The sequence below is a fragment of the Lepeophtheirus salmonis genome, chromosome 5 (assembly GCF_016086655.4).
Source record: "Lepeophtheirus salmonis chromosome 5, UVic_Lsal_1.4, whole genome shotgun sequence".
In the NCBI taxonomy this organism is placed as follows: domain Eukaryota; kingdom Metazoa; phylum Arthropoda; class Copepoda; order Siphonostomatoida; family Caligidae; genus Lepeophtheirus; species Lepeophtheirus salmonis.
Window position 1 is genome coordinate 44015735 of NC_052135.2, and position 23699 is coordinate 44039433.

The 23699-nt window shown below is 29.9% G+C and overlaps 1 protein-coding gene across 1 annotated transcript; it reads right to left on the reverse strand.

Moving 5' to 3' along the window:
* Nucleotides 1–2966: 2966 nt before the first annotated feature.
* LOC121117881 (uncharacterized) lies at nucleotides 2967–7305 on the reverse strand. The gene is made up of 3 exons (XM_040712401.2): nucleotides 6695–7305; nucleotides 4761–5889; nucleotides 2967–4682 (listed from the first exon to the last, which is right to left on the reverse strand). The coding sequence occupies exons 1-3, from the start codon at nucleotides 6818–6820 to the stop codon at nucleotides 4507–4509; spliced, it is 1431 nt and encodes a 476-aa protein (XP_040568335.1). The 5' UTR covers nucleotides 6821–7305; the 3' UTR covers nucleotides 2967–4506.
* Between the last annotated feature and the right edge of the window lie 16394 nt (nucleotides 7306–23699).

Consider the following 23699-nt stretch of genomic DNA (forward strand, 5'->3'; position numbering starts at 1 on the left):
CAAAATTTCAAGTCTTTTAATATTTTTATTAAGTCTTTTTTTAGTCCTTATATATTTCCATTGATTTCAGTTAAAGTCCCTGGAAAATAAAAGATACTTTCAAATGTACTTTATATCCAGCTAAAAAATAATAAAAATAATTTAAAAACTAAGTAAATCTTTGATAGTGAGATCAAGTTGAACCACAAGTCTTCAAAATATGGACTTGAGTCCAAATCGAGTTGCAAATGACTAATAATGTTCCAATAGCAATTTTGTCTCGTTTTTTATAGTATAATAAAGCTATGTCAAAATTTACCACGATCCTTCTAGATTTTGATTGCAAAGATTGTAAAAGAAATATGGTATACTCTCGGGAGAATATTTATTTCCGACCCACATTTTTTAAAGATTTGATGGATTGCACGCCGAAAATTTGGTAAATTATTACTATTCAACTGTTGTTATTTCCTTAACATAAAAAAGTTTTCGGCAATCAGATCTCCAGCATTCTGCGAACAAAATTTTTAAAGAATTAAATGTATCCAATCCAACTTTTCATTAAATAAAAGCGTCGTTTTATGGGAAAATATGATTTTGGAGATCGATAACGTTATATTAGCTGGACTAAGATCTATTAATCTTTGTTTAGAGTAGTGGTTCTCAGCCATTTTCTAACTGCAGACTGCTCAACGCATTACAATTTTACTGAGGATCGTGGGGGGGGGACATAATAATAATAATTAATCCACTCTATACTCATATGGAACTTTATTAGTACATTGGTTTATTATAACCATGTTATTATGACATTAGGAAATATAACTTTATTAGCGCATTGCTCCAACAATATAGCCCTACTATTAGAACTTCAAAAACTGTCCGTAACGCTAAAATAATGTAAACCCAGGAACTTGTTTCTTTACAACTGAATGGTAGCATCTGGGGGGCTGTTTCTTACTCATTTTACTAGCTAAGTTAAATTTTGGTGCATAAGTGAAGCGATACAGTCACTTCAAAATAAAATATATTTCCAAATAAAAGACCTGTATATATCATTAAAATTATTAAGACTCTTGGAGGCCGGTTGAACCATTTTATTGCTTCCATTGTTTCTAAAATTACAGACTTTTCATGTTTCCCTTTAAGAGTCATTACCCCGGCTTGAGAACTACCAACACCTAAAGCCAACTATTAACATACTATTAAACTATTTCGTAGATTTTTTTCATCAGTATTATATCTTTTTTGTACTCTTGTCTTAAAGACAAATTTAAATAAAATTATAATGAGGTAAAATCAATTACTTAAATTTTGTTTTGTTTAATGTCACTATTTTTGTGCAAACAGTTGTTTACAATCTATTATGTAATATTTATTTAGACAATAAATTAATTAAAAAAAGGACAAATCAACATTCATATAAATAATGTGACTGTTTGGGTGAATATAAATTGTACAATTTCACTAATTAAAAAGTTGTCATTTGACTTAATTACACGTTTATACATCTAAACAAAAATCTAATAAAGTGGCAAGCAGTGGCAGTTGTACCTAATAATATTTATGTGTAGGAATGACATTTTTTGTAAGAGTGCAAGGAGAAGGCTCGAGTGATTTTACTATTGAATTATGACTCTGCTAACATCAGCTTCCTGTTACATGATTGTTTTTTTTATTGGGGGGGGGGAAGAAATTATGCTATAAAAAGTAGAATTTTCTTCATTTTAAATACAATTAATGTATTGAAAATATTGTAAATACACTTCAATTCCTATAAATTTATGTTATTTTGCATTTTTAAAACCTTATACTGAAAATATTATCAAGAATATTTATATACTTGAGACAAAAAAGTTAACACAACGACTACCTATTAAATAATGAACAAAAAAGAAGAAAGAGCACACGCAACAACCGTTTTTCCTTTTATAATTTGTAAACTTAGTTTTTTCTTTATAAAAATGGCATCCCTATTTATGTAATAATGTCTGCCTTAGTCGATACAAGGAAGTTAATAAATAAGCCATATCAATTCGGTGAATATATTTAAAAAACTCTAAATGGAACTTGAAACAAAATCAATTTATGAAATGGATATTTAAATACTAAAGATGTAATGTTGTGTTCTAAATCCCCTTTAAGGGATGGAAATAATGATTTTTTATACCCCAGGAAATTGTCTTTCTGTGATATCTCGAAAAACTCATTTGAAATTTCGAGATCCTCGTAAATTCAGAAATAAGAGACATTATTCTTGATATTAAATACATCAATGATTTATTAAGAGGATTGCAATAAGTTTATAACAAATCTATTTTTTTCCATTTTGGTCTTAATGGATTATTTTTGACCGATATTTTGATCCAGACTACAATCTTAGTCCATAGACAGAAATTAAATAGTTTTTAAATCGGGGTCTGCTTTTTTCGGTTTTAATCTATGGACTAATTTTCATCTCCCCTCTTGATTTGAGTTGTACAAATATGATTTATGCAAACATATTTAACTTCGTATAACGTTATTGAGCTGTTGTTCTTAACTTTAAAATAAACAGGACGTCATCAACAATTAATTTATAAATAGAATCAGTTCAAACCAAATTTTAAATTTCACCGATCCAAACCGAAGTTTTCTTTGAGAAACTATGTAAGTTCGGTCTACTAAAAATTATAACAGTTTAGATTGGCCCATGATCTTCAGACCTAACACCAATTAACTCATAGAAATAAATAAAAATAGATCAAAGTTGTGTCTTAGAAATAATTTCTATTCACAAAGATTGTAATAATAATTAATTATATAATAATAACATATCAATGACAATAATTAATTAAAAATATAGAATATGCTGATATAATTTATATATAATAATAGCTAAAAAATATGCCAAATAAAACCATTTTTTTAGGAACTAAAAAAAAGAGATTAGACAAAAATATATTTATTTAGTATGTATATTGAATAATAAGTATTTATAATAAGGATGAAGCTCAAGATGATTTGTATATATTTTTTTTTATAATTTTCAAAAACTTTTATAATTGTGTACATATTGTGTTTACAAAAAAAAATATATATTAAAAAGCAGGAATTATTAAAATATAGAATATTCAATATTGTGTGTATTTTGTGTGAAATTTTATATTATACAACATCCCCTCAGTGTTTTTATTTTAATGATGTAGATTATACTTTAAAATGTCCTCAAATTGAACTTTATTTATGATACAATACAAAGCTCAAAAAAATTACTGTCTTCACTGTTGTTTTTTCTTAAATAATCAATAATAATAATAAAGTTATGACTTTTGAAATAAAAAAAATATATATAGGTATATTATATAATAAAAATTTGTCCCAATGTGGAAAAAACATAATTTTTGTTTTATGTAAGGCTGCATTTTTCACACAAACAACAATCCACCGTTTAAAATACATGTAAGAGGCAGCGAAAATATGAGAAATTATATTTATGCGACGTGTCAACATATAAGGAGGCAAGGATTTTCTTTTCCCTAGCTATTTTACTTGATAAGAAAGGATCATATGATTTTTATAGGCGAATATAACATTGTTGGTTGTTATGGGTTTGTTATACGTTAAACTTTGAGCTTTTTTTTATATTGCTCCTAATTAAAATTTAAGGCCCTAGAAGTCGCAGTTTTTTTCAAAATCGATTTTCACGAAAAAAATTCAAGCCTGTTTTTATATTGACAAATCATATATATATAATGAATTAAAAAATGACTGATAATATTTTTTTTTAAATAGGTGAAGAACCTTCACAGAAAACAAAAATTAGCAAAGGACGTTTTGCACTGATTTGTTAATAGACACATTTATAATAATTAGCCAACAATTTATCATCATAGTAAAACAAACAAACAAAAATGCAAAATACTGCAAGATAAGCAAAAGTAACATGTACAAAACTGAGACCAGAGAATAATTGACTAATGTTCCAAAAAAAAAAACTAAAAAACGCGATGATCAAATATTGATTTTTTTATGCCACACATTTCTGTTTTTCTTTTTTCGGAAGAATATGTAAGGGACTTTTGCAATGTTAGTTATATCATTATTGTTCAAATAAGTATTGACTATAACAACAGGGATTTTTTGAGTGATTAAAAAGAAATACATCAAATGATTTTGAAAAGAGGGGGGAGGGGAGGGTCAATCAATTGTTCATGTATGTAGTAGTTATATCACAGCCCTAATAAAAAAATAATGAAGAGGAATTTGTTTTTTAGGATATAAAAAAAATTCAACGACTACTGTGTATATTTTTACTTTTTTGTGTGTATGTGTGGGGTAATAATTTTTGGATCATTTTGGAACGTACGAATGAATGAAGGATTTATCACAGCATGATTAAAAAGGAGAAGGCAAAAAAATAGAATATTAATGGAGAGAGAGAGAGATATACTCTATAAACATATCGATGCTCTTGTTCCAAGTGTTCTTTAATATCCTTCTTTCATCGTCTACGTCGCTGTCGCTGTCATTTTTTTCACAATAGTTTTACTGATGTCTTTTCATATGAAGAGCAAGATGATCAGATCGAGAGAAACTCCTCTCACAATGAGAGCATTTAAAAGGTTTTACACCTGTGTGTTTTCGATGATGTCGAGTGAGTTCATCAGATCGAGCAAATCTCCATTCGCAGCCCTCCCATGAGCAGCCATAGGGCTTTTCACCTATAAAGAAGGAAATGAATAAATTATTAAAATTGATGATATAACATACGAATGACATGATTTAATGATTTTCCTTACCCGTATGAGTCCTTTGATGTGCTTTGAGATGCGAACTTTTGGTATAGACTTTAAGACAATTTTGGAAATTGCATCGATGAATACGTTTTTTACTATTATCTCCTCCTTCGGAATCTCCTTTGGATGATCGTTTGTTACTTTTGGGCGGAGTATGTAGACCAGGGACAGAACTACTGTTTTTTTTACTAATCACGTTGCTCGTCGGTGTTGCAGGAGAACTTCCACTACTGATACTGCTCGTACTAGTCATAGGAGTATTCGTTGTGGTACCCACGGATGATGGAGGAGGAACGACGATTGAAGAGGTTGAAGGAGTCAGAGTTGTGGAGACTACAGCTCCTCCAGCACTTTGACTATTGCTGATGATTTTAACAGGACAAAGTGTATTTTGAACATGATGATGGAGAGGTTGTCCTGGACTTAATGAGATCACTCTCGTGGGAATACCACCACGATTGGCGGTTGTAACACGAACTATAGTGGCAGTGGTAGTGGGAGGATGGCAAGATGAATTTAGTGACGGAGACGTCGATGCTGACGATAATGAAGAGGTGGAGGATGAAGATGAACTGGATTCCGGACTTGAAGGTGGAGTGAGAGTTTGTGGAACGGCCGGCTGAACACTCATTAATTCCTCTTTGATAAGAGTTGACGTGTTTGAAATTGTATGATGCATTTGCTGGGGATTACTATGGCTTTGATGAACCATATTGTTGCTGCTCAGTAAATGTGTTTGTTGCGGTTGTGATTGGTGGATGTGCTGTTGCTGGAATATGGGATCCTTGAGAGGAGGAAATAGGCCCGTTGCGTTGTTGACGAGTGTATTAGTGAAATTATTATTGGTATTATTGATCAAATGATGTTGGTTATTTAAAATATTGTTGTGATAATTATTTAGGACAGAATTATTGTTGGACGACGAGAAAATGGAGTTATCGTCCCATAAATTTAAATCATCCAAACTGAGTCGATCCTCCGAATCTTCAGAGTGATTCTCATCATCAAAGGAATGTTCAATTTTTAGGCTTTTCTCCAATTCATACCATGCATCAAGATGATCCATGGAGGAACCTTTCGTATCCATTTTACGAGGCTCATCCATTAAATATTTTTCCATCTCGTACCATGTCTGCAATGATAAATAATTCATGTCAAAAATTGTGCTAAATATATAAAAGTTTAATAAATAAGAATTAAGATTATGTTATTCCTAAAATACATGGCAGAGGGGGGGAAATGTACTCATACTGCAAGTCCAAGTCAAGTCGCAAGTCTTTAAAAATCTTTATGAGTCCAGTTTTAGTCCAAAAAAGATAAAAAGTACTTAATATCTCATGAAAAAATTGAATTTTGAGTCTCTGTCAAGTCTTGAATCTTTGATTATGTGATTAAGTCGAGTCACAAGTGTTCAAAATATGCATTCAAGCCCACTTCGAGTTCAAGTCCTCACCTCTGGTAATTACTTTAGGAATAACCAGAGGTAGGAACTTAAACTCAAGACTTACAACTCGACTTGGATTTAAACACATATTTTGCAGACTTGCTACTCCACTTGATTTTATAATAAAAGACTAGAGACTACTTGACTTAGACTCAATGGCTAAGCCTCATAACTCAACTTGGACTCAAAACCTAGTTCATACATAAAGAAAGAAAAACCTTAACAGCTGTGCAATGAATTGAGACACAACTTAAACTTGCAACCCTATAAAGACTTTTTTCTCACCTCTCGGCTAAAAAGAAATTAATATGCGATTAGCATTATCCTAATTGCACAAGGATAGAGCAGGACAAAAAGGTGGGAAAACATGATGCAATTCCAATCACAATAAGAAAATAAATATGCAATTTCATTTAGTAATGCGTAGAGTCTATCAATTTATAACTATGAATTTTCGTCTGCGTAGAGTACAATAATTTCAAAAAAAAATTACCTGTTGCCAATGATCCTCTGGTGAATCCACTCCGCTAAAATATCCTGTATCATGAACAGTTTGTAGTTCTCGAAAGATATTAACATTAGGAGCGCAGTCCATGTTAAGAACTATGTCGGATACCATTCACACGAACTTAATTAGTTTCAACTTCTTAATCTCAAAAAAATAACGATGAACGAACAAACAAAATAATATAAAAACTAATTCACTTTGTAATATAAAAAAAAATAACAGAAATAAATTTGAATCACACTAAGACTTTTAAATTTTAAAGCTGACGAAATACTCGACTCTACAAATAAATAAGAGTAAATCTCATGAATTTGATAGATGAAAGAAACTACTATACTCCGTCTACTTCAGTGTACTATACACGACTGTCGTTAAAACAACTTGACAAAAAAATCGGCAAAATGCGGGCACGAGAAATATTAAAAAGAATACGGCTCTTACACACTACATGGCAAGCAAGCAGCGTTCTTTTTTCTTCTTCTTTTTCATTCAAGCGTCGCGCTAGAATGCATTTTAAAAAACATGTAGAACACAATGTAGAAAAAGAAAAAGAAGAAGAAACGAGGAACCGGAGATAGCTGAAGATCTGCCGTACTACATTTGAGATTATTTTTTTATAAGTTACATACATAGATAAATATTATTATTACTACTAAGAGGGGTATATGAACTGGTTTGAATTTTTCTTAATTTAATGAATTAGTTAAAATGTGTGGCCTATTCCTCATGACATAAAATTCCCAAATCAAATATAGACAGAAACAAAAGTTATTCAATATCTTTATAGCCTTAATTTATATATATTAAAAAAATGATGTATTTTTCTGTATTTGATATTTTGGTCTCTTAACAGCCTCTATATGGTTACTGTCATACATACATTAAAATTAACCACTCTTTCATTCTTAGCTAAATAAAAAATATAGTTCACTCGTTGAAGAAAGGTCAAACAACAAATATAAATTTAAATTGAAGGGGTTATTGCAAAAAAAGAAGGCAAATTTTATTTATTTAGCTTACAAAGATGAAAGTATTTACTTCCAAATTGGTTCATTCATTTGCTAGCCAAAAAACGAAATTGTGATAAATACACATAGTTAGATTTATTGTATCTCGCAACCTTTCTATCAAAAATAAACAGAAAAAGACCAATGAGTAGGTATTTAGATAACTCTTGCCAACTGCAAAATTATTAGTCAACAGTTCTTGAGAATTGTTCGTAGCTTAACAAAAGCTAATTCAGCCCATCCACGTTCAGAACACTGTTATGAAAAAAGAAATGACAGCTGACAGCAAAAAACGCTTTAAATTTTTGTTCTTTAAGTAGTTTATTTTTCCAAATTTCGACAATATATTAATTGAAAAGTGATAATTCAAACCTTTTTCTTATTGATTGTTTTATTTTATTGATTAACAAAATCTGTTCTACATTATTCATAATTCAAAATGTATCTACTAACTACCTATTCATAGGAGGGTCCTGATATTGCCATCAGCTATATTTGATATACATAATTTACAGGGAAGACGTTTATAATTAATTTATAATTATATAATATTGTGCATGTTTGCACCAAAGACGGAACTAGCTCCTTTTGATTTGAAAACAGTTGTTGACAGCTAAGAAGACGTTATGTATTACATATTATATATATTTTGTGTACAAGTTGGTATTTTGTAAAGTTTTGTAACTTTTACAAAGAGATTGTTCACGTTGGTATTTCTATGTCAAACGGGTGTAAATTTTATTATGACACACTTTAGAGTAATGAAATGGAACATTTCTGTATGTGTTTCTTATTATACATTTATTTCTAAACAATTGATATTTTGACATATCGTGCAAAGAACATAAAACACATATTTTATGCAATTTGAAGCCCCTTGGATGTAATAAGGAACTTCAGCCGTCTTAAAAGTGACAAACATAATATCACAATAAAGCAATGAGTAAGTTTGGTCTACACATCAGTTATTGGTTCCCTCAGAACACTTTAATTTGGTTAGTATTTAGTACAAACACTAGAATCCATATTTTACCCAGATTTTGTAATCAACGGGATTGAGGCCCGAAGAGAATGAACGTTCGAATTACTTTAAGGAATAAAATACATTTTGATCTATAAAATGGTAAGGTGATTTGTGCACTATTCGCAATCCCAAAGTCCTTTTCTCTTATAAGATATTGTTTATAGTTGACTGGAATACGTGTAATTCTTTACAAATGTTGAAGATTTTGTTTAACAAAAAGTGTGTGATATATAATATATGAACACCCATTATTCACGTTATAATTAATGATTTTATCAAGAGTCATTTAAATTATTATCTACTATTAATTGAAGTGACTATTGATACATTTTGATCATTTAAAGTTAGTAATTTACGAGAAAATATGGAACTATGAATTCTTTGATCGTATAATGTGCCACATAATATTTATGAGTTTGTCTTTTTCATCGTAACTACAGCAATTATACATTTAGTATGCTTCATATTTTTTAACTTGTAACATCTATTAATACAAGTTAAAACTTGTATATTATCCCATCCTGTACAATGAATATACTTTTACATAGGGATATGGAAATTGTCGAAATCTTTATACGTTCAAAAAAAAATTATGTTGTTACATACTGGGGAGCCGTTGGGGTCAGGCCCCCATCTATACATTTCAAACTCCGCCTATGATCGTCTCTCTAAGTTACAAACATATACTTTTTTTTAATTACACATATTAGGATTTTGAGAATTTTAACATCTCTCTCTTTTTATAAACAGACTACAATATAAAAATAACAGTACTGATATATAAAAAAATGAAAAATTGTTTAAATATGCAATGTATAGTACCATCAACGTGATCATCTTCGGCACTTATCTCGTTATCGACATGAGAAAGAAACCTAGCTCATGTCTTCTTGATGTAGTCCTCTGACATATAGTTTCAGTGCTCCTTGATGCTAACTTTCAACTTGTCCAATTTGTGATGATAAGTCCTACGAATCTTGCCTCCAAAGTGATTTACACGCTTTATCCCTGAGATGCACCATCGTTATGAAGGTTCTTTTAAAATTTATGATGATTTAGTGATGCCTCACTGAATAGAGTGGTTTATAAACTGGTCGACAGTAAAGATTTCCTTATCAAAGAAAAATTAAGTTTTCAGAAGACAACAAACACTTGTTGGCTTTCCCTTCTTGCGTATTAATTTGTCATCTGATTGAAAAATATATATACGTGTAGTTTCAGAGGCAAAAGGAAAACTAATTTTTTTTGTTAATTCAGTTTTGTTTGTGTTATGTATTTCATATTTCCTTTCATGTTCTTATCTTCTTGTATATTCGTTTATGTATTATAAGTACTGTATTTTAAATAGTATAAATAGTCTCGTATTTTGTTAATAAATTAGAGTATGGTTGTGTATTATAAAGAATACATATGATCTTATAATAAGTGTAGTCATATTCCTTCACGCCATTTCTTCTTTTCATTTGTCTCTCGGTCATCCTGGATCTCTCCTACCATAAATAAGTTTGTGTCTCTCCCTCGTCAAGACGCAACGGTTTGTTTTTTAATATCATGTAACGTTCGAATCAAAATAAAACGGTGTGGAAAAGTTTACTCCCATACCCTGTAGTTATAAATATATCTACTAGACAAGATGTCATTTGTGTGAACAAATTATACCAGTTCCAATCCATAAATGAGATACATAGTTTAATTGAAGAATTTAGAGAACATTTGATAGGCATAAAGCAATAATTGAGTACTTTTTAATTGTTTAATAAACTAATGGTGTAACTTTTGACTATTTTATGGTTGAAAATATAGATGTTTTCTGGATTGGGATTCATATTGCTACTTATTAAAGAAGAAAAAATGAGCATTATTCGGCTTGTAAAAAAAATAAAAAAATCCTTGTATTAATTAGTACAAATTGCTTGTACATGTTATGTTATGTGTAAACGGCATTGCCAGATTATTTAACTCTAGAAGCCAAGTTCAAAAAATATCCTTTTAGGAAACCCCAACATCGTGTCGATACAAGTTTAAAAAAGTTACAACTTGTTTACAATATATACAATACACAATTATAATTTAATACATGTTATAATAGTACAAATTATGAAGAAGCTGTCAGCTGGATTACAATTACTTTGTGTTGTATATTATTTTTTTCACTTTATTAATTCTGCCAAATTTTTATTTATGTTTTTTTGTAATTAAATCATTTTCTTTACACTGAATTTTTATTCTTATGTTTCTTAATAGAACTATCAAAATATTTGTATGAATGAAGGTATTTTGATAGCGTTTTTCAAAAACAGAATAATATGTAGAACTTGACTCTGCAAATAGTTTTTGAAAGTGGATTGGCTAAAAAAATGTAACAAAAAAGATTTTATCTGCTATATGTTGAATAACCATCGGTCCCCACTTAACCGGACATTTCCTATTATTTATATTCAGTCCAGAGATCTGTAGGATTTGGTTATAAATTCATGAAATGTCCGTGTTTTTTGTGTGTTAAGTTGATTTTTAGGATATAAAAAAGGATATACTTGATTAAACGAAAACGATTGGTCTCCCTAATTTAATATAGCAGATAGTCCATTGAAATATGAATAATTACTTATTCAATGATTAATGAAGCTTGAGTGATTAAAATTAATTAATATTCCAATATATAAATGGATAAACAATTCGATACAAAACAAAACAAATCTGAGCTCTGTAACATACAAGCAAGTTGAGAAAATGCCTTGTACGTGATCGACGAAGTTATATTTACGAACTCCGTGACGCTGGAAAAATCCCAACAGAAGTCTCTATACAGTTGGGCGTCTCTAAGACCCTGTCTACGCCGTCAGCGAGATCTAAACGTTGCAGAGGAAGAAGTGTTCTATCAAAAACGACAACTTATATCCGGAGGAGTTAAAGAAAACAGTCCGGGGTAGTCCCCTCAAGTCCATGAGGGCCCATAAATAGATCTCGGGGTTTTCCGCCAGACTCTACAGAGAACTATGAAAAAGTAGGTAAAAAGGGTTAGAAATATAGTTTTCCATCAGGATGGTGCGCCTGAACACACCTCAAAAAAGGCACCGGAATGGTTCGACAACATTATTCCCTTCTAATCAAACACTTTTGGCTCCCATACAGCCCTGATGCAAACTCCTTTGAAAGCCTACAGTACCCGACATCCAAACACTGAGACCCTCAAAGCTATTGACCGTAGATACTAGGACCCCATAATAGATGACTACACCTGCAGTGGGTAGCAGGCCTTCTGCGCTGCCTGGAAGCCATAATTGCCGGTAAGGGCGGCTACCTTAATGGTTAAGATAGCTCAGACACGCATTTATTTGTTGTATTAATATTTTTTTTCAAAATATATGTTTAATGAATAAATTATATCTTGTTGATGTTTAAAATTCAAAGTTTTCAGATTTTAATGGACCACTCACTTGCTACACTATGGATTTTCTGTAATAATAAAAAATTAATTTAATAGTAGAGAAATATCAAAATCATTTTTTTTTATATTCAAAAAAATTAACAAAATCCAAAATTTAACCTTAAATGTTTCTAATTTCAAAATATGTCCACCAACCCCTCCCTAAAAATCGAAACTAATGGGGATACATGTCTGTTTTTGAAAAATCAAAATACGGAAAGCCTAGTTATATGACAATTGTAAATAATCCCCTTCCCCATGTTCTGGCCCATTTCTTGTGCAGACCCTGAGGCCAATCTAAACAAAAAAAAATATGATACCCGTACATACTGAACTTATTTTTAAAAACTGAATCAGTTCTGTCCTTCAAAACTTTACGGTCTCTGTGGGTTCTAGAATTTCCTAAATAAAACTCAATAGTAATAGTAATATTTGGGGATTGTTCAGAGTTTAGCCTTATTGAATTCGAGTTCAATCATCAACGTTCAGAAGGTAAGTGGGATGAGCAGTAGAAAAACGACAGCTAACTGAAATTTAAAATGTATGTATGTGAGATAACACCAATATATGCACACTTTTAAATAAATAATAATATAAAATTTGGAGAGAATGACTGAATTAACTAACAAGTAATTATTATAAATTAATTTATGGTCCTTTTTCCTTTTGTTTTTGGAAAAAGATTGAGAGTATCGTATAAGAGCTCATCGTATTTAAACAGCTCTTTTTTTGTCCCCATGGAAAATTCTTGATTCAATAATTTAAATCGACATTTTTTGACAAATATATTGAACAAAATATTTAAAATATATTTTGTTAAAATATTTTTTTCAATTTTAACTGGAACTTGAAGATAGGGACTTAATTTGTGCATCCCATAATATGTGGGCTCATTATTATTTGTAGTTAGAGATCATCTAGGAACGGCATCTGTACCTTGGAAGATAGGGGCGGATTTTGGACATCAATAAACTAGTTGACCCTTTTTCTATTTATTTTGTTCATCTGTTATTTTCAGATAAATTCGGGAGCTCATACGTTAATTTATTTTAATCCAAACATTATTTTTTTAGTTTTTGAATTAAGTAAGCTGCAAAAAAATCTTTTTCCTTTGAGATATGTCCCTTTTTAAATTCCACAAATGACGTCACGTTCTCCTTTTTCCTAACAAATTTAATTAAAAGAGTTAATTCAAGTGATCTTGACTTATAAACAACCTCAGGACTCTCAGTTGAAAAAAATACATTCTCAAAGTCTACTAAATTCGGACAAAAACGACTTATTCAGTCAGTTTTTTTTCCTAATCGTTCTAGCTTTGGTCCTAGGGTGACTATAAAAAAAGAACAATGCAATAACGCCATTTAAAACGAGTATTTCGATTCCGGCGATCAAAAATGAATGAGAACCAATAACTGTGCTCGTTTTTCGCCCAATTTTCATGCTTGAGGAAGGGATCAGTCAAACGACGATTTCAAAAACGCTTGGCAATAAGGATATGCCATCTAAAAAAATAATCATTGACAAAAAGTGGATAGGGAAAATGGGGTCAAAGATGGATGCTCCCATAGATAATCATAAAAGTAAATATCGACGGTAGGTATTATTTCAATTCATATATATTGCGTACAATTTCAACAAAAAAAAATATAATTAATGTACATACATTTGTTTGTACAAGTTGTAACTTGTACATATTGTCATTTTTTATCTTATAGTGGCATATTTCATCAATAGTATCTATCAGTTATGCTATCAACCATACATTAATGCCATCATTTTATTTTGATCTATTCACGTACCTTCACTCTCTATTTTCTTACAAGATATATAGTTTACAGTGAATACATCTTAAACTTTATCGCATGCCATAGAATGTATATCAATGTCAAAGATTACACTTAAGATATTTCAAAGATCTACAGGAATTCAATGATTGCATTGTTTTTATCGCAGTTATAATCCATATTCTTTATTTTTATCAAGTTTTAATCTCATTTGATGTTTGTAACCTGTACCACCATCTCTTTAAAGTAAGAGTTAAAATTTATATAAACTCTCAACATGTACACTACATACGATTATAAATATTAGTCAAATAAAAAACTGTATCGACGCAGTTGATTACTCAGTACAATGGCTTTACGTGGGAGTATTACACTAAATATTTAGTAAGTTACACGAAAAAAAAATTCAACTTCAGTAATAAATTTAAAATATCACTTTAGTGCAAAACTTTATATCACACGATTTTTTTAAATATTTTTCTATCAGTTTTTTTATCTTTTTTTCATAAAATCATACAAATCGTTTAAAGAAGCTTCACCATATCCCATACTTTACAATGATTGAAAAATAGATGTCTAAATACAATCTAAAATTTAAATCAATAAATTATTAACTCTACGTGACTTCCCTGAGGGTTTTTTAACAGTCCCAGATACTCAAATACCCTCTAATATATGGTGTAAATTATATTTTTCATCCATCTTTGTTGTAAATTCTTAGTTTATTGAACACTTCATGCATTCAAATTTTTTGGGATGGCATTTCATTATTTTCTGTTTATTAACAAGGTTTGGAAGTTTAAAGATCGAGGCTTCATTGATCGTTTTTTTACGTTCAATTTACTTATCTACTCCAAAAACTATGAATACGAAAAAGGGTGAAGAAAAAAGAAAAGTACAAGATGTTTTCTTCTGTAAAGAACAGGTCTTTTTTTCTTCAACTACTACTTTAGATTGTTAAGTAATTAGTGTGAAATGTGATGGTAAGAAAGTATTGAATTTCTTTACTGATGTGTATAGTATCACTAGCAGTAATATCCATCATTGCTCGGAGTTATTAGGAGTCAAGTAACTGACAAAATTTGCTTCAAAAATTTAAATAATTCCCTATTAATAAAGAAGATAACTTCGCAACACATCATCAAGGTTATTTTTCTCTTTTTCATGTTTCAGTAACTAAGTCAATACTTAAATGTTCTCTTCTCAATAAATGATAGACTAATGATAAAAATTGAAAAAATAACATTTTTCATATTACAATCTACAACATAAATTAAACACAAAAAATGTCAAGTATTTTAAATCCTAAATTGTACTTACATAATTCCCTTTTTCCATTTTTAAGTATGATCAACTGACGTTTATCTTAGCACACGCCCGTTGCACAATTTAATCTGAATTCATATTTGTTATTTTATATGTTCCTACCTGTTCTTTTTTAATTTGACGCGCTGAGCTGTAGCTACACAACTTGTTGCTACATTTTTATTTCTTACACAAAGTAGTCAGTAGTTTGAGGGGCTTAACACGCATTTTAACCGCATATATATATTTTTTATCCTTTCTTAATAATTCTAAATTCCCTCAAAATTTTTGCAAAATGAAGTCTAGAAATAATTACTGAAAAGACAATATGAGTGCGTTATAAATCCAGGGATCCCTTTTATAAATTTTTAGTATACATTTAAAAAATGTATTTAGGCCAGACTAACAGCTACAAAGGGTGGATAACGTTTTTTTTGCTAATATATTAATTTCAAGATGAAGGGGCTAAAACTCCCATCAAAGTATTTGTGTTAGGATTTGAAGCGAAGTGATAGAGAGTTAAAGAATATCCACTTTCAAAAATTGCTTCTTAAACACAACAAATGACTTTCTCTAACTTTTAATAATTTTCTAAAGTATATTATTGATTGAGCTTATTATTAAATAATTTATTTCTCATTTCCCCCTCCTAACTAGATATAAATAATTGGACATCCTTGAAATGCTCAATATCACCAGAAATGAAATTTCACTCTCAACAATGTTATTGAATGACTTCAAAGCCTTAAACCAAAAATAATCCAAATTATTTAAACTTATATTTGTTTGAGGAAAAACTTTTTTTTTCTAAATATTCATAGCAAAATCTCATCCATTATATAAGTGTAAAAAATTGCTCATAAAACTAACAAGTTTTGTACAAATATTTTGTACATTAACAATAACAAAAAGTTTGAGCGTCACTTTTTTTACTCATCAATTACTCTACTAATTGGAGTGCTCATTTATAAAGATTGTTGTACGAGGAACTTCCTTTGAATGTTATACATATTAGCTGAAAGTTTATTCACCCTCAGTCTTGGAAGAATTATATAAATATTGATCGTGTATATAAATATTAATCATAAGATTGTAAAACTCGTCAATGTTATATTGACCTTGAAAAGGTTTTGTAGAATAAGTGAATGTCTTTCACCCTTTTTTACTCAATTAGCCAATTTTATATTTGTTCTATGTCATCCTTATATTTTTTACTTTATAACATTTATAAATATTTTGTGTAAAGGACAACGGTTATTGAAAAAGGTTTGTTTTTTTTCTTGAAAATTTGGAATATTTAATTATAGAAAAAAATCCAGTCATCCAAGAAAAAATACAGGTAGATGTATTTTTATTCAAACTATAAATTTTATAAGTATTGTGATAAAGAACATCATTATATATTACCTTTTTAAACTGTAAATTTTGGAATCAATTTCAATAAACGCAACGTTAGAATGGCTAATGTAATCAATTATGCTGTAAAAAGAGAGATCACTCAAGTATATTATTTATTTTTCATGTATACTAATATTTAGAGTTGTGTAAATATGACCTGCTGGCATGTAAAAATAAAAAAAACACCAAAACGAAATGTTAACCTTCTACAATTTTTGGAGCATTTTAGATTTAATCCGATATTGATCCTCAGTTATATTTCAAGTCCAACAACAATTGACAATTATAACAATTTAGTGATACTTTTCGTCATTCATTAGCGTACGCACTAGTGATTACTATGTATTTAAATGTTTTCTCTTCAATAATTATACTGCCTTGGAAAATAAAGACACAAACAATTTTTAGATTCTCAGCTAGTTGAAATATCACACCTAAAATAATGTCATATTTTATACAACTCTACCAATGATATGGTGGTAGGTGGAACTGACACATGGAAAACGGTACAATACTAAATTAGTATTGAAACCTGTACTTGTAACACACTTTGTCACCAAAATATTGCCCTGTCGATGACGTAACCCCCTTTTCTCTCGATAGTAATCCATTTATTTAAAAAAATTATCAAATTCCTGTGCTTGCTCCGTTCCCACAAAACGAAAAAAATATTGATGAGATTCCTGTAAATGTATGTAAATTTACTTGACCAACCTTTTTTACTGGTCGTCGATTCGTCAAAAAAGTCCCAAAAAGTTTATTTATAGTAATGTTAATCATGGTATAGGAATTTGTATTAAAATATTGATATTGTGACAACACTTATCTATATAAATAAAACAAAGTTTGTTCATCGTTCTGCCTGGATAGGCTTCATTTTTAAGTGTTCCTTTTGTATCTTCGAATTGTGTGACTTCTTGAAAATAACAATGTAGAAACGAGCGTGTTTAGCTTTAGCTCAGCACCTCATTTAAAAAAAAAAAAAAGAATAGGGAAGTACATAACTATGTTACGCCAGCGGAATTTGGTCATTTTGCTGCATACATTTGCACAAATGGCATATTCAATGAATTTTTATGTTATCATATTTAGGTTTGAATGTTTCCTGGCTTTAATCTTCTCTTGATCGATGGAGTTTCTGACATTTGTTTCAGGGATTTTATAATATAACGTAAAAAAGGTGATCAAGAGGCGAAATTATCTGAGACATTATCTATGCAGCAAAATTAACACTCAAGTATTTGAGGAAAGTTTTTTATTTTATTTTATCTGTATGTTGACGCTTAAAAACTATAAGAAATACCAAGTACTCCTTCTAATGTTAATATCATTTTCATTTCATTTATTTAAATTTCTACTAAATAAGATCAAAGTCTACTTTCTTCTTATATGTCTATTATATTTTAAAAAAAACATTGCAGTATTTATGTGCATCCATTCAAAACGCTTAATTTCGGTCATTTTTATACACATGTCATATTATCTTCTTAACAATGATTCTATGTGTATGTAAGTAAGAGACATTTGGTTTCTTTATATATATGTAGCATAAAATAATTATTCGAAAGTTTTAATTAATGCTTCTATCAAATATGAAAGTTCAATTTGCAGTAACATTAGAGTTGTATAAAATACGATCTGTCGGACTGTAAAAATAAATGACACCAAACAATGATATGGGAACCGTGACAATTTGATACATTTTTGGAAGAAGAGCAATTCAGCTGTGAAGACATTTTATAAATTAACTACGTGCAAGGAAATCAACACAAATTTTACTCTGAGTCCGAGAAGCAATTCTTATGAGTAGACGATTAGTGATTACTTTATATTTATATTAGCCAAAGACGTTGAACATAGATGAAACAATTGCCACTGTTTATTAGTCTGGTGGTCACCGGGATGACAATAAAAGTTATAGATCGATTTTGATTTAACTTTGTATGAAGATTATATATAGTCACAATAAAAGGGTATTATGTATTGAGAGGTCAAGGTCAAAGTTCAAGGTAGTTCAAAGTGTTAAAAATACATAATTGACACTAACTTGGATCATTTGAGGTAGAGCGCACCAATTTGTGTCATTATGTAATTTTAATCAAGATGTTTTTTATAAATAAAAATCTATGGTCAAAGTTACAAAAAAAAAAAATCTTTTTTTGCTGCATAATTGAGGATCATCTCACTTTAGAACAAATTGAGATACGGAGATGAAATGTTCTCTTTGTGGTACAAAAGAGGTACATTTATAACTCATTAGAATAGTGTTGTGTCAATTCTTATTTAGGACTGAATACTGCAGTCCCGTCCAATTCAGACTCAGTCCGGTGCATATAAGTCTTAAAACTTTTGGTCCATGATGACGTCACTCAACTTTATTTCTTCTTTTTTTATTAATCAGTTCTAATACAATTCTGAAGGATTGACAGTCTTAAGAAAAAGTACCAAGGACTGATATGACCGGTCCTAACACTGGACTCAACTGGACCGAATCAATTACACCTCAATGAACTCAATAATAATCCATATTATAGTATAAATACAAAAGATATTAAATTTAATTAAATTAAACATTGCACATTTTGACATTAACATAGAGAAGAAGTTATATTTCATTCAGAAGAAATGACAATTGACAGAGGTTTTTGCTTTACCAAGTGACCATTCAAGTTATATATTAGACTTATACTTTCTTAAAGAATTAACGAAATATGAAACCAGCTATGGAAATTTAAAAACACTTTTGAAATTACCAAACAAAAAGAAATCTCGCTCGCACTTAGATCATAAATTAAATCGTTTTTGTTGATTAATGTATTAGCAAAAAAAATAAATTAAATTTGAACGTTTGTCCATTTAAAAAATAAATTATACACCTTTTCAAAATCGAATTTTTTTTAGTTAGAAACTGAGAATTTTTTAATTCAAAACTAAAACAAAATGAATAATTCTTGGATTAAAACTAACTTTTTTATTTAAAAAAAAAGATTATTAAAATAAACATTTTTATTTCGATTAAAAATGAATACAACAATTTATTGAAAAGGATTATAAAATTGACTTTACAAGAACAAAATTATTGGATGAGGATGACTATATGGATCGAATGAAATACAATTTAACTAATTGAATGACCAAAACGACGTTTATCAGGCTGATTTGAAATAAAAAGTCCTTGATACCACTTTTGAAGAGTATGTCAGATTAAAAAGGAGTTGGGGAAAATATTTAGTGACAATCGATAATACTAATTTAACATTTTACACTAACACAATTATCAACTTATTTATAATCTAAGTAAACTTATTGATATATAATACAAAATAATTAAATGTAATTTTCTTTAACAAGAAAAACAGGTTTTTTTGGGGAAAATAAAAGGCCCATATTTTATATTTTTTAAAAAGTCACTTCACATTAAAGTCGAATACAAAATAATTAATCCAGTCCTAGCACCGGCCCTGAGTAAAGTATGGGTAGAGTAGTAGTAAATATGACCTTAAACGAGTGCAATACTTTTTTAGGTGATTTATAAACAAAGTTTATCTATTTTTCAATGTTCTTATCATACTTTGTTATTCTTGAAGGGCAAACATCTATTTATAACATAATCATTATTAGGTGTGTTCATAAATGACCGAGAGTAGGACTAAGGATTTTTTTCGGAGTTAAAACGAATGTAAATCCTCATTGAAATATATGGACATTGATCCAACTTATGTTATCGGTAGATACGGAGAGGGATTTGTGTTTATTTATTTACTCTCACAGCTGATCTAATAAAATATCATTTATCAGTGATGTATAAAATATATCTTGATAAAATTAACATGATAATCCTGATAACTTGAATAATATTAGAAAGAAGATCAGCTTAGATGTCATTACGTTTTATTATATATTCTGCACGTGAGAGGAAGTAAATAAACAGAAGTCTCACTTGGTTATAGCAAGAACATATAGGATGGAATTACTCTGATGTCGATCCTCAATTCTACTCCAAGTCCAATACGAACTTACACATACAAATCTCAAGTAAATTGTTTCAAAAGTGCATTATAAAATGATAAACCAGGTAGGGCAGCAAAATATGGACTCGAAAGGGATTTACAAGTACATCCAAAATTATATTTTTTCAATAAGAGGAAAAAAAATAATGTTAAACAGAAGATGTAGACAAGATTTTTGCAAAACTTTTTTCTCTCAAGAAGATCATCTTCATTATCAATAATAGCCTTTACACGTTGCCTAAAGGCCATGGTAGAGTTGATGACAAACTCCTCTGACAAGTTGTTTTAGTGGTGGTTGTGGAATGGATCAACTGTGCAATCATCTTTTCCGACAGAATTTCCACTATTGACCCATTTGTCTTGATCCATGTTAGAAATTTTCTTGCCCTTCTATGGCATACTGGTTTTCATGCCTTCTAAGGTGGAGTGGGGTCCTTGTGAAAGAAACTAATCCCAAGTTGTGATTAATAGGCCTGCTGATGGTCCTAGGAGCCACAGGGAAGTTATTTGCTAGGCGATTCATCGACTTAGGGGGATCTTTCTTTTATATTATTCTCCGAACTAAACAAGTACTTCCTATCCCTCTTTAAATTATGCAATCCATTTCCTGATATCCTGCAGAGGTATTTTCCTTCTTTTTTTCATCTTGGCCAACTTAAAAACCAGGCTCCTAGAGCACTTAACAATGTCCGTAATCTTCATCACATCAACTCCAGCATCTAAAAGATCTAAGATACGCTGCATTTTTGCTTTTTGCTCGCTCATGTTGATGAAATGACTAAATGATTAGTATGGTTTGTTTACGTAAAAAGGACGGTGGAAACAGAATATCTAAAAAAACATCACAAAAACCTTCTCATACTAATTAGAAAATAAACATTAATTAACAGTCCACGTTTTGCTGCCCTTCCCTGTATATCTATTAAATATACTAATAATACTTTCCCTGCACTAATCATATTTTAAATGCAAAAGGTTCTCATCTTTACAATGGTAATTCACTTCCTCCTGACATACAGCTGATATTGACAAGGGCCTTAATTCAGTAATACAATCAGTATCGCTCCTGCCTTCATTTTACGCTCTTTTTTTTTTCTTTACAAAAATAACATACTTAGTTGTTACTTTATACTTAGATGTTCTCTTCTTAACAATTAAATAATAATGATGAGAACCTTCGAAATAAAAAAAGCTTGACCAGATTACCAACTAAAAAATCCCTCTCCTACTTTCTAATGTATATCTTATACAACTCTAAGCATGGGAAATACACAAACTATATCTAACTAGCTGTAGAATAAAAAAATAAAAACAAAAATAAAGAAAATATAACATGTATAATTGATCCTTGATTAGACATCCTAGACTCACTCACTCAGTCACTTACTTGTTCGTATAACGCTCGTTAAAAACAAAGAATAAGTGTTAAAAATGATGATCCAGTATAACACAATATTATAGGTATAAAAATACTACAATGAAACAAATGTTTATGTTCACTCTTAGATTATGTAAATTTAGACACCCCTCCATGTTTTTATTATATACACTAAAGAATACATAGTCAAGATGAGAGGCTATATTACGAGTATATATACGTATAACAGTTAACACACAAGAGGTGTTGTGATATTAATATACATGTATATTAGTGTTGATGCTAGCTCCAAGACGAATTTGTCTGATGCTTCCGATTTTAATTCTTTTCTGGTCAAATTATGAACAAGGGCCAAAAAATACGATATTTTTGTTGATAAAATAACCTCTTTTAATTATACTAATTCCTTTAAATACTTTATTTGATTTTACCATTTTCTATAATTAAAAAAACAAAACAACGAAAGCACCCTATTAAATTGTTGATCATAAACCCGTTAGATCCCAATGGTTCCATTTATTCTCATTTACCAATAAAGGTTAATTTTTTTTGATTGGATTGAAATTTAATCGCTATATAATCATAAAGCGATTTTTTCGGACTCATTATGGACTGATATTCTTTTCGGCCTCACTCATCACATTCTTGTAGTTGATAGCTTTTCATCAATTCTCCCAAATTATAAAATTATGCTTAAATCATTATCGTTGGTAATTATTCAGAGCTGAAAAAGATCACAGTCGAATTCAACAAATTAACATTCAGAATACTACAAATTGGGAATAAGTAAAAGTAATACAGTGTCCACTTGACAAGAACCATAATTTTTTTCAATCTCAACTACAAAAATTATTTTATAATGGTGGACTTCGCCAAATTTTTAATATTACTGATTTTTTTGTGTGACCAAAACACAATAATTTCGATTTCCCGGAGCTGATCTTTGTGAGGGAATTTGTATAATGCTAATGGTCCATACATAATTTTTTTTAAAGGACAGATTGCTATATAATGTAGTTTGGTCCAAAAAAAAACAACTTATGGTCTGAAACCGGTCCAGGATTTCTACCCAACACTAATCTATATATAGCAAATCCCAAAAAAGGTAGAATTGAAAGAGAAAGAGCAATGGGGGAAATCACTTTTTGTCATGATTCAATTAAAAGTACGTTTGTTATATGGGGAAAATAGTAGAAAAGAAGAATAAGGACCTCCTGAAGGAGCAGAATGGGAAAAAAGAAAAAGGAGAATATCCATAACGCTACGAAAGAGAGAAGGGGGAAAAGGGAAAGGGGAAAGAGAGAGAGAAAGAAAGGAGAAAGGAAAGGAAAGAAGAGGAGGGGGGGGGGAAATTAATGAAAAATAAAAGTGCAAGAGATTTCCCATGAGTATGTCTGCCTCTTTCTTTCATTTTATTTTCTTAATATTATATGTATATATTGCACTGACTAGATACATACTAGTGTTGCATTTAGGTCCGTACATTATAGACAGGGCTAGGATTGTATTTACTCTTGTAGACGTTACTCCCGCTTTTAGCCTAATGGGGTTGTTTGCACCATATAATTTTAGAGAAAATGAAATAACTTATTGGCCTTTATTAAAATTGTTTATGTATCATAATTATAAAAATTTGATATTTTTTGGACAATTAAGT